At 44.4% G+C, this 12,852-nt stretch overlaps 1 protein-coding gene across 2 annotated transcripts in view; it reads right to left on the bottom strand.

Moving 5' to 3' along the window:
• cntn1a (contactin 1a) overlaps positions 1-12,852 on the bottom strand; it is a 121,191-nt gene that overhangs the window by 34,226 nt on the left and 74,113 nt on the right. For both annotated transcript variants that reach the window (XM_080437566.1, XM_080437567.1), the window contains exons 4-7: positions 8,888-9,014; positions 6,318-6,493; positions 3,385-3,480; positions 1,573-1,779 (exon numbers count right to left, since the gene is read on the bottom strand). In XM_080437566.1, the coding sequence (XP_080293692.1) occupies positions 1,573-1,779; positions 3,385-3,480; positions 6,318-6,493; positions 8,888-9,014 (606 nt within the window). The remainder of the gene's footprint in view (positions 1-1,572; positions 1,780-3,384; positions 3,481-6,317; positions 6,494-8,887; positions 9,015-12,852) is intronic.

Raw genomic sequence — 12,852 nt, 5'->3', positions numbered from 1 at the left:
TTAAGTATCTTTTGATGCCAATACTTTTGTACTCCTACTCAAGTACATTTTGAACACCGTACTTTCACTTGTTTTTCTACATTGGGGTATTGATACTTTTACTTAAGTAAAAAAAAATCTGTACTTCTTCCACCACTCAATTTAACTGTGGAAGTGTCAAAATGAACTGCCATGGGTCCTTTTCTACACATTCAGAGTAAAGCACTTCAACACTAGCATCCCTATTCTAGGGCTCACATTTTGCGAAAATAGCCGATCTACAAGGCATCCCCAGCGCAACGTGTTGTGAACTTGTAGATTGGCTGTTCTCGACAACGATAAGAAGACAGCAAGGCGCCTAGTATTATAGAGCCCTGGGGGACTGAAGTATATCGGGCTTAAGTGATTAAATGGTTCAAGTCCAGATTTTGCCATGTATTTATGGCAGAGTTTTGGGTGCCTGGCTGTCTACCATGGGGGGGATTAGCCTATTCTATCCACTAGATCGAATTAAAGATTCAATAACACCGGGAGGTTCTTATCTTACAAAACAATATCGGCTTTAGGATCAAAGTGAGGTCTTTAGGGGTGGGGGAAAAGCGATCAATACACCTCTGCAATACTGCAGAGTCACATCCTGTCTGTCTGCAAGAATCAGAAAACTCACCTCTTCAAGAGAAACTCCATGAACCCAAACCCACACCTCTGTCCTGCCTTCTGTCAAGCAGCACCTCAACTTGGTCTTATCTTTAAAGGTGCTGTAGTGTATGTGTTACACGTACAGCAAGGTGTTATTATTGTTTTTTCCCATATTCCCATAGTAAGCATTCCTAGCGTGTTTGTTCAGTAACAGGGGTCTGTACCCCCATCTCTCCAGCTCTTAAGTAAACAGAAAATGCATTTCAGGATACCAATCTCATCCAATCGGGAGAGAGAACTCATACAGGATACAGGATGAACAAGTGAAATTGGAACTGATGAAGGGATAAATATGAACTGAAAAAGTTGGAATTGTAACTCTATATTTAGCTTTCTCTCTGATGATTGGATACATTTTTGTGACCCACCCGACAATGTACTTTCTGTTTATTAAAGTGCTGGAGAGACTCCTATTACTGAACAAACACTCTATAGCAATGACTACTCTCAGAATCATTACTCATCATACCTTTAAAAAAAATGATGTAACCAAAACACTTACAGCTCCTTTAACCACTTAATCCCTATATACTTTGTTGACCAGGGTCCCCCATGGGTCTGTATTTGGCCCCCCTCCTTTTTCCCTCTACACCAAGTCTCTTCCCTGAAAATAGCTACGAGCTTGTAGATCTGCAATTTTTTACCAAATGTCTGGCAATTATGCCCAGAATAGTGATGCTAGGGGTCAGTGGTTAATAAATCGTAGCAGATCCGCGACGCGTTTGAAGCTTGTAGATCTGCAACTTTTGCTATATATTTTTTTTTTTTAAGTAACAGCTTTGGACATACAAGGTCTCCACCCGACAGACGATATCTTCCACAAAAAGAACAGAGATGCTAGAGGACTGAACAGGACTGTGAGGAACAGGGAAGAAGAAGAAGAGTGGTACTCACGTTCGGCTAAGGGCACGAGGGGGATGAACTTGGAGAAGACGCTCTTGGAGATGGACTGGCTGGAGACGAAGCAGGAGTAGTTGCCGCTGTCCTGCAGGTCCACCTTGGAGATGTACAGGTTGCCCGTGTTCTGAGAGACGAAGCGCCTCTTGTCCAGCGGGATGAAGATGGGGAACTCGTTCAGCATCCATCGGAACGACAGCTCGGCTGCACGGGAACACACGCGTATATGGGAAGCAACAGTTTAATCGAACTACGGTAATCGTTTTAATTTCATCTTTGCACAGTACCACTGTACAGCTAAGTATAACATAGGGCTTGAAGGAGTAGTTCACCCAAAAAAGTACTTATTTTCTATCAATTACACACCCCATGAAGCATTGAATTCACTCAAAGGAGACTCTTTCAGTCTCCAGTCAAATTATAGGCACAGGATTCAGGAATGTGACAAAAACAAAAACATTAATTCAATTCTTAAATAACAACGCTATCTCAATTTTAAGAATCTGAATGCAAGATGAACTATAAATAATGCATTTGTTTGGTGTTATGGGGGATTTGTTAATGCACAGTCGTTGACCTTTCAGATAAAAGCTAATGTATTGTGGTGAGAGGAGTGACGCAGGGGCATCAGTAAACACTTTAACTTGCTAATTCTGGAACTGTGGCAGAGGGAGGTAACCATGGTTTCCACTTGGCTGCGCTTTTTGATGGATTTGCATGAGCCTGAATATGAAAATGTGCATCACCATTTTCTGGAGCTGTGTGTGCTGGTCTAATAGAGATGTGTTTGATCGTGATTGAAAGGCGCAAAACAGAGACGCACAAGTTACGGCAAAATGAGGCCACACAAAAGTACAGACGTGTGCGCGCAGCACACAAACACACTCGCATGCACACACAATGAAAGAAAGGAAAATAAATAAAAAATGCATTTCTGTTTTTAAGCTTTGTAAACAAACATGGCACAGGGCAGATATGACATAAATAACTTAAATACACAAAGTCTATGGCTGACATATATACAAATAAATGACTGACAGTTGGCTGGTACCGATAATCAAAATAAACAATGTACTATGGCATATCCTTCTGGGCAAAGGGACACTAACATGTAGTCCTTATCTGGACACGACGAGATCGAGCCGACGGCGTGGACAACGAGGTGTAAATAATTATATATTTCATCCAGCTGTGTTTTATACAGATGAATGGAAATTATTCTGGCAATTATGAAAAATAATTGCGATCAGCTCAATTAGTTGCGGTCAGGCAATTTGGTGACAGGCTTGAATCTTGAATTTCTTACACAGTAAAATCGTCAGTGTTGATCCATTTTTATACTCTCAGTTAAATCAACACTGATGACTTTATGGTGTAGATTTGATGGTGTATTTTATGGTATAAAGTAAAAGTGTCCACCGCAGCTCAAAGTATAATATAGAATAGAAGATGAGCACAAATACCCTGACATGTCAGAAATAAAATACTCCCCATATTTATGTCTCAGACCATTAAAAAAGGCAATTTAGTCCCTTGCCAGTAGAGGGCATACTTTCATTGGATTTCAACCTCAAGAAGACAGCCTCTCTAGATTAACAACCATTAACTATTGTATGGTCCCCAGGACTTTTTCTGTGTTATCCTTTTAGCCTTAATGTCTTACTGTACCACGTACCACTGTACCACATATTTTGTTGTTAAACGTGATGGTATTATATAACTAATTAGATGCTAATGCTACAATTCTAGACTATAGGTTTGCCCAGCATCATATCACTGTATCATTAGTGTGTCCGGTACAGTACCTACCTGGGTAATGAGGTGGTGGGGCGCAAAGCAGCACGGCCCCCTGCCCCTCTTTCACATAGACCGCCTCCCTCTCCTCCGACGAGAAGAAATCAAGGTCTGTGAGAGAGATGGAGATGGAATCATTAAAGATGAACTGTCAAATAGGGTGGTTCACATCCCTGTCATGCTGTGGAAGAAGTTCTTTACATATTAGCAGTGGTGGAAAAAGTACTCGATTGTTTTACTTTAAGTAAAAGTATCAATACTGCAATGTAGAAATACTCTGTTAGGGCGCGCTCCCACCAAGAGTTAGCTGGCCGCTGTTAAACGCAGGTTGTGCGCTGCCACAGTTTTTTGCAGCCAGCGGATTAAAAAAAACGCTGTGACGCACCTGTCACTCACATTCAAGACCGTCTCCGTAGCCCGCACCGCCTGCTGCCTTGAGCACCATGGTGCTTCCTGAATCTTGGGACGGTCTGCCTTCAACTCACCCGATTGGACAGAGGGAGAAAATCGGCTCCTGCCTCCAGCAGTTTTATGCTTAGTCGCGGAGAGCAGATAAACGCAAGGTCTGCGCGACAATCGGAAAAATCTGCTCTTGCGTGAATCCACGCATTTACATTGACAATGCATTGGCAGATTCTGCCTCAGAGGTAAAATAAAAGTGCGGTGGGAGCGCGCCCTTACAAGTAAAAGTCCGGAATTCAAAATTGACTTGAGTAAAAGTACAAAAATATTGGTATTAAAATGTACTCATAATGCAGAATGACCCATTTCCCAAGTTTTCAAATGTATAAAAATCATTTGAAAATAGTGAGCTTGTAGATCGGCTATTTTCAAATGGCCAAAATGTATATAGGGCTGAAGTGGGTAATGCATGTTTTGTAATAATAATCAAAATCTACAACGTAATTAGTAACTAAAGCTGTCAAATAATTGTAGTGGAGTAAAAGTACAATATTTGACTGAGTAGAAGTAAAAGTATGGAAAATGGGAAATACTCCAGTAAAGTAAAAAAATCACACCCTGTGTGAAGTGGGCGGTGTCTTGCTAGCTAATCACAATACTGAATGGAGTCAACCAATCATGTACAAAAGATAAATACATTTATTGAAACACTCTTTATGATGGACGAAACCATAACTTGAGAAAAACCAATTTATGGTTTTTCTCAAGTTATGGTTTCTTATATAGGGCTATGCACATGTGTCATGTGACACTGGCCAATCACAGTCCTGAATAGACTGTGATTGGCCAATCACGGTGCAGGATAATTGTACAAATTTCCAAACCTCACTTATAGGGGCGGTTTCACAGCGCAGGATAATTGTACATTTTTCCAAACCTCACTTATAGGGGCGGTTTCACCTCCCAAAAAATGGGTGTGAAGTGAGCGGTGTTATTTAGCAACAACAGTGGTCATCACAGTGATGGAAGCTCACTTAAAAACTTTTTGAAGTGCGTGGTGCTATTTATAGGTTATTAATTTCATCATGCGTCTCGCTAGCCAATCACAGTACTGAGCAAAGGGTGTGAATAGAGTCAGCCAATCACAGTACAGCGAAAGACAAATTTTCACGACGGTCTTTTCACAACGGTCCCAAACCCACTTATAGGAGCGGCTACACCGCTCAAAAATCCTCAAAAGTGTACTTAAGTACAGTACTTGAGTAAATGTACTTAGTTACTTTACACCACAGCATATTAATGGGTAAAGCCTTTATACTGTCTGTGTTCAAACTGGCAGCTACAAAGATACAGGCTACCATTCATTTTCAATGGAAGCCAGCAACATACAAGATACAAAGATACATCTGACGTTTGTAGCTACAAAGATACAGGCTACCATTCATTTTCAATGGAAGCCAGCAACATACAAGATAGGCTACAAAGATACATCTGACGTTTGTAGCTACAAAGATACAAAAAAGTTGAGCTGGTTTCAACTTCAGCTACAAAGATACAAAGCTATGCTGTGTAGCTTTGTTTCTTTGTATCTTTTGTATCTGCCAGTGTGAACGTAACATTACTGTCTTTCGATGCTTGAACACTGGTTCCCAACGTGAGGTCTGGGGACCCCCAGGGGTCCTTGAGGGGGTCCCCAGCTAAATAACTGATATTACGGAACCAAATGGACCCTTACGGGGTGTGTAACTCTGAGACTGTACAAATGGAACCAAATGGACACATATAAAGTCAATTTGGTTCCATTTGTACACTCAGAGTTAAATCAGTAGATTGGGGTCCCAGAGACAAAATCATATCAAATGGGGGTCCATGGCCTAATGCATACAAACCTGGGGGTCCTTGAAATTAGAAAGGTAGTAGAAGTCTACTGCATTATGGACAGATATTGGCCTTATTATTATGTTCTAACAATCTAAATATTATAGCATCAAGACGCCACTTCATTGCCTGTTATTGTTATAACAGAGTACAGCTTGACAATGACCGCCCTTTCTGTGAATAAGAATGGTCTGGTTGCTCATTGGCAGAGAACTACTTGACCACTGACCTATGTGTTTAATGTACTTCTTCCGTGAGTTCATGCAATAAAGTCATAACTTACAAATTGACTCCATTTGCCTCAACATCCTGACTGATCCAGAATCCTTGACAATACTCTCGTGCGCCTCGTTGCAAACATTCAACAATTACCCAATTTCCTTAAAACCTTATACAAACCTTACAGAAGACCAAACCATGGCTCATTGACTCTGTATTGGTTTGCACAGCAATTTTCTTCATTGAAAACTGCATTAGCCAAAATGGCTTAATGGAGTTGGACCGTTCAAATTCCCACTTTGCAACGCCAGTTATGATTAACTTTAGCCCCGGCACGCCCGTGCAATCACAGTTCTCCTAATATGCATGAAAGTGCCAACTGTGGGGCAGCATATTGTTAGAGGGCATGGTACATTATGGATTAGAGGGGTCACACTCGGGACACTCACATCCGAACTGGACAGAGGCGTCTCGGCTGATGGTCGTGCCGTATATGTTCTCGGCCACGCAGGAGTACTTCCCCACGTGCTTGCTCTTCACGGGGTTGACGATGATCAGGTTGCCCACCACTAAGCTGTAGTGGTCGTCTGCGGACATGTCGATGTCCGAGTCGTCCAGCTTCCACCTGAGCAGAAACAAAGGTGTAGAATTGGATTACGGCTGATTTAGACACTTGGTTGCGCACCGTGTCGTGCGCCGAAAATAGCATATCTACAAGCTCACAACGCGACGTGCTATATGGCGCGTTGTGAGCTTGTAGTTCTGCCATTTTAAGTGCGTGGCACCAGGGCGCAAAGTACAGATCAGGCTTTATGTGGCAAAAGGAAGAACTTCCATAACTCTGTGTAAAATACAGTATAACTGATTATGGCAATAAAGCACAGTTTGCAAATGATTCAGATGGGTGGGGTAAAACTCACATTAAGGAGTCCACATTAGGAGGACAAATGTATACGATTTCTGCAGGGTAAATTGTTAGTAAAAGCATATATATTAAGCACACTAATTATTATTGCGAACGCGGAAGGAGGCGCGGCTTCGTGGAGCTTACTATGTAACCGTGCTCGGGTTGTGTGTGTGTGTGTCTGTCTGTCTGTGTGTCTGTGTGTCTGTGTGTCTGTGTTCATGCTCTCATTACTGCCTGTGTGCAGCCAAGTAAATGTCCAATATAGACGTACCATACATCAAATGAAAGGTCTTTGAAAACTGAACACACCTGTCAAGGTTGCGTTTAAGCCCGCCCCTTCCCCCGGAAGCCACGCCCCGGAGAAGGCTCCTAAAAACTCCTCATTGAAACCCCATGTTAAATGAAAAGTGCCCGAATCGCTCCGAAACTTTTTCTACCCCCCCTAAGTGGGGGTCTACGAACAAATACTTCGGGCTCGGATTTTGGCTCCGCCCCCCGGAAGTGGGTGAAACAGGCACTTCAAACACTTTGTTGAATTGTTCAAAAACATTCAAAGTTTTTTTTTGGTGAATTTGTATTTTTCTAACATGCTCCTTTTAACGCAGAAATGTTTTGTATTTTTTTTTTTTTAATTATTGGTTACTTTTTCTTTAATATTTTTTTTTCATTATTATTATTTTTTTTTTTGCGTTCGCTTCCCGCGTTTGCGCGTCTTACTTGTATATTATATATATAAAAATACATATATATATGTATTTTTGTATTTTGTATGTATTCTTTATCATGAATGCCCTATTTATCATATGACAGTATCAGGTAGATGTGCTATTTTCACTATTTTGAAAAATAGAGCTATGAGCTGCTATTTTTGAATAGCCAAAGTATAAAATAATAGTTCAATAGCTCAAATCTAAAATGACACGGATGCGTTCCCGGATTGAAGAGTTTAAGTGGCTTGTATCATTGATCTCAACTGCAACAGATTTGAGTACATCTGTATGTCTGAAAACGGTGCTTGTGCTGATCTTGAGTATAGAAGCAATAACAAGTTCCTTTTCAGCATCTCCTTCATGACCTCAGAGGGGTAGCTGACAGGTGACAGCACTGTAGATGAACGTATGTGTAGCCAACAACACCAGCGACGGTCAAAACTAATTCCCTCTCCCCTGACACCCAAATCATGGGCTCCGCGACAGTTGCACTGATTTGGATGATGTGGCGGCGACGCAGCATTTACATACATTTACATTTAAATTGAAATGGATCGACTAAAAATGATTTTAAATTTTCAGCAGCGCTGAATGAAATGAGATGGAGGCACCGGCGGCGATGTTGTTGGCCGACTGTCGCGGCTCTTGCCAACATCATCGTTTACCGTCAGGCTTTGTTGGCGTGTCATAATTTGGCGTTTTAAGCTCTTGTTAGTGAGACTGCTGGGAAACTAACAAACACCTGCTGTGGGGTGATATGAGTTGTGACAGGCGTTTGACAATGACAAAAACAATATAGCAAACTATTTAAAAAATGTATGCTCTCTCTGATTATGCATTGTTGGAAAGAATGGGCCACACAATGTAGCAGACGGACTAGAATGTGTACACTCACACACCCATTAACCACTTAAACCCCACTTAAACCCCAGCATCCGTATTGTTCACATCTGCTGAAAATAGCCGTTCGACAAGCTCACAACGCGACGCATTGCGTCGCGTTGTGAGCTTGTCGATCCGATATTTTCAACGGAAGCTTTCCCCACAATAAAGCTTCAGTTTTATTGTGGGGAATAAAACGGAAGTACAAGCTCGCAGCGTGGCACGAAGTGACGCACTGTGAGCTTGTATATCTGCTATTTTTGAGAACCACTGTTCTAAACCAATAGAGATCTGTTCTAAATCCTAAGAGTATACAGAAAAACTTATGTTGCTACTGTATAGCTAAAATCTAAAATGACACAGATGCTTTCCCGGTTTGAATAGGTTAAATTCCAGACACAGTGCTAACACACACCCAGGCCAGGACTCCAGACCGAGAGACGGTGAGAGACGGGGTAGATACAGTACAGTACTGTGTACAGTACAGAGACTGAGTGTATATATGGGAAACATATGTTACTTGTATGTGGCAGGTGGGTTGGCCCTGGCCCGGCAGTTCATGGTGATTTTGGCCTCAGGGGACTCCTCGGGGTAGATGGTGTTCACCGGCTGCTCCTCGAACACCGGCCCGTAACCTGGGGCGTCATCTGCCGACAACAAAAAACACAAGCAGGGTTGTGGGTAAACGACCGACAAACAACCTGATGGGTGAGAGACAGGAGACGTCAAAGTGCAATGGACCACCATGGAAACAAGCCCCTGGGAATTTTGTGTTACCCTTTTTTTTGGGGCTCTTATGCCTTTATTGACAGGATAGTAGGCTGACAGGAAATGGGGAGAGAGATGGGGAGTGACATGCAGCAAAGGCCGTCGGGATCGGGACTCGAACGAGCAACGCCTAGGCTACTTTGGAGCCTAGGTGCCCGGACCGCTGGCCTTGTGTTATCCTTTTAGCATCACTTTTGACTGTACTACCTAGTATCAATCAATCAATCAATCAATCAATCAATCGAGGCATGAGATGTCCGCCTCTGTCTGCTATTCTGGGTCGATTTGTTCAAAAACAGAACCGAGTTCATTTGAACTGTAGGGCCTGGTTTATACTTACTTTAGTTGTGTGCCGGTGTCATGCACCTAAAATAGCTGATCTGCAAACTACAAGCGCAATGCAACTGTATGTATGCACAACTAAGTATAAATCAGGCTTAATATAAGGTAGACAAGGAATTATGCTGGCTAGACTCTGGCTAGACCATGCCTCTGTGAGGACATGCCCCAGTAGGGTACGTTACCTTGTACAGTATTGTGGATTTCACACACAAGTGCACACAATCACACACACAAACAAACCCACATACACACACACACACACACGCACACGCCCGCACACTCCCGCACACGCACACACAAACCACACACCCAACGCTTTGTAGTTGGTGCCAAATACTAGCCTGAACTGTAACTAATCTAATCCTTAAATCCATGCAAACTCTCTTTCAGCCACAGATTAAAATAAGCCTCTGCTTTATTCCACACCTTCGCAGCATCCTGCTAGTCATAACAATACTGTGCTCACTCATAAATAAATGAGTGCGGTTTATAATAACCACATGTTCTCACATATTGTACTGCATGCTCGTCTCATGCCATTGGATCTAACATCGTTCAGAAGCTAATGCAAATCCTAAATTGGAAAAAGATAACTTTGCTCTGTGTAATCCGAAGCCCATTCAAAACGTTCATCTGTCATTCTCAATGTTGTGTCTAATTAGCACGAATAAACACGGGGAGAATGTCACGATGTGAGACAAGTGTTTGGACCCAAGTGTAGAACCAGGCAGGCAGGCAGATAGATCAAGTTCAATGATGATTTATTATCAAACTTTGAATATAAGTTGTCAATACAGCAGGACATACAAGGCAGGACACAACATGACAACAACTATAATCTGACAAGGGAACACTGAACACAGGGAGGTTTAAATAGACACAGACTAACAAGACACAGGTGAAACATAACTACAATCAACACAGGGATTGGCTGGGAGACTAACAGGACACAGGTGGAGAAACAAGTAATCACAGGGAGGAGAGACAAGACAGGAAACACTAACTAGGCTAAACAGGAAACACTAGGACATTACTACATAATAAAAGTACAAGACAGATCCTGACAGTACCCCCCCTCAAGGGATGGATTCCAGACATCCAAAAAAAAACATTGTCAAAACACCAAACAGGGTGGGTGGAGGGGAGTCAGAAAGGAGGGACACAGAACTTAACATTGGACTGGTAGGACAAGTTCGGACAAAACACTGGACTGGCTTTGGGCAGGACAAAGAAAACACTGATTGGCTTGGGGCAGGGCAAGACAAGGAATCACACAGAAAAGCAGGTGGTTAGACACACAGATAAGCACACAGACATACAGACAGGCACAAACTGAGACAAACCAAGAGACAAACAAACTAACTGACAGACAGCCAAACAGGCGGACAAACAGGCAGTCTGACATAACAGGGGGGTAAACAGGTTAGAGGACTGGGGAGTAGACAAACGCACAAGAAGACTGGCATACACGCTAGCAGACATACAGACAGAGAGACAGGCAGACATACAGATCGGAAGACCAGTCAACGGGTTGGTTTGTGGTCCAACCGAACCTCTGGGGCATGGAGCTCCAGAGCCGAGCAGAGGGGGCTGGGGAGAGGTAACAGTCTGTGGAAACTGAGGCCCTGAGACCCGGGGAACAAAAGGGTTGATGGGCGGTGAGACTGGGGCGAAGACTGACCTCTGGAGTGCCGGTGGAAGTTCATAATGTTCAGATTGGTCAGGTTTGTCAGCTGAGAAAGCTGACAGGGGTTCAGGTGGAGCAGAAGGCGGCAGCGGAGCCTCAGTGGCACTGAGCTGCTGTAGCGGAGCCTCTGTAGTGCTGAGCTGCGGCGGCGGAGCTTTAGTGGCGGCACGCTGCGGCGGCGCCTCTATGGTGCTGAGCTTCGACGGCGGAGCCTTAGTGGCGGCGAGCTGCTGCGACGTGGCCTCTGTGGCGCTGAGCTGCGGCGGCAAAGCCTCTGCGGCGCTGAGCTGCGGCGGAAAAGCCTCTGCGGCGCTGAGCTGCGGCGGCGAAGCCTCTGCGGCGCTGAGCTGCGGCGCTGAGCTGCGGCGCTGAGCTGCGGCGCTGAGCTGCGGCGGCGAAGCCTCTGCGGCGCTGAGCTGCGGCGGCGAAGCCTCTGCGGCGCTGAGCTGCGGCGGTGAAGCCTCTGCGGCGCTGAGCTGCGGCGGCGAAGCCTCTGCTGCGCTGAGCTGCAGCGGCGAAGCCTCTGTGACGCTGCTGGGCGGCGGCTGAGCCTCTGTGACGCTGCTGGGCGGCGGCTGAGCCTCTCTGGCGCTGGGCAGTAGCAGCGTCTCGTCATCGCTGGGCGGGGGTGACTCTGTATCGCTGGGCAATTGGGTGCACCGGTGGCGACGGGAGCGGCGGCGACCAGACCTCTTACGAGGCTTCAACTGGGCACTGTCAGAATTGGAAACACGACCCAGGACGGTGTTCTGGTCACCTACCCCACTTGGACCTCCCAGAGCCAGGCTGGTGCCTAGGTATGGGTCATCATCTGAATCTGGGTCAGAATAAACAGGGACTTTGACCCTGCTCTGGATATAGCTCATCAAGTCCATGGGCTGGATCTTCTGTGGGGCAGAATTGGGGCTGGCAGGTTGCAGGTTCAGGGCCCCGATCCTGACAGGAGGAGCAGGCTGGGAGACAGAGCTGGACTGGAGATAGGCCTTTAGCCTTTCCTGGACAATGTTCAAATGAGGAACAAAATGGCTGACCCAAGGTCTCTGGCTGAACCATTGCTTCTGATCCGAAATGCTCCGTTCCATTTCAGCATGCTGGTTGGGAGGAGAAGTAATGAGGCAGGCCACCACACGGTCAAACTCCTCCACTCTTTGCTGAAAAAGTCTCTGTTCTGCTGGGTCCATTTGGTCAGATTATACTGTCACGATGTGAGACAAGTGTTTGGACCCAAGTGTAGAACCAGGCAGGCAGGCAGATAGATCAAGTTCAATGATGATTTATTATCAAACTTTGAATATAAGTTGTCAATACAGCAGGACATACAAGGCAGGACACAACATGACAACAACTATAATCTGACAAGGGAACACTGAACACAGGGAGGTTTAAATAGACACAGACTAACAAGACACAGGTGAAACATAACTACAATCAACACAGGGATTGGCTGGGAGACTAACAGGACACAGGTGGAGAAACAAGTAATCACAGGGAGGAGAGACAAGACAGGAAACACTAACTAGGCTAAACAGGAAACACTAGGACATTACTACATAATAAAAGTACAAGACAGATCCTGACAGAGAAGCAATGGTGGAAAGTAAATAAAGCACATTTACTCAATACTGTTACAATTTTGAGGTTATTTACTTTCTTGAGTATTTCGTGAGTGTTTACTTTTACTTCACAAA

The sequence above is a fragment of the Gymnoscopelus braueri genome (genome assembly GCF_963280865.1).
Source record: "Gymnoscopelus braueri genome assembly, chromosome: 9".
Classification (NCBI taxonomy): Eukaryota; Metazoa; Chordata; class Actinopteri; order Myctophiformes; family Myctophidae; genus Gymnoscopelus; species Gymnoscopelus braueri.
The sequence above is the reverse complement of the archived record's forward strand: the minus strand, read 5'-3'. Positions and strand labels throughout refer to the sequence as shown.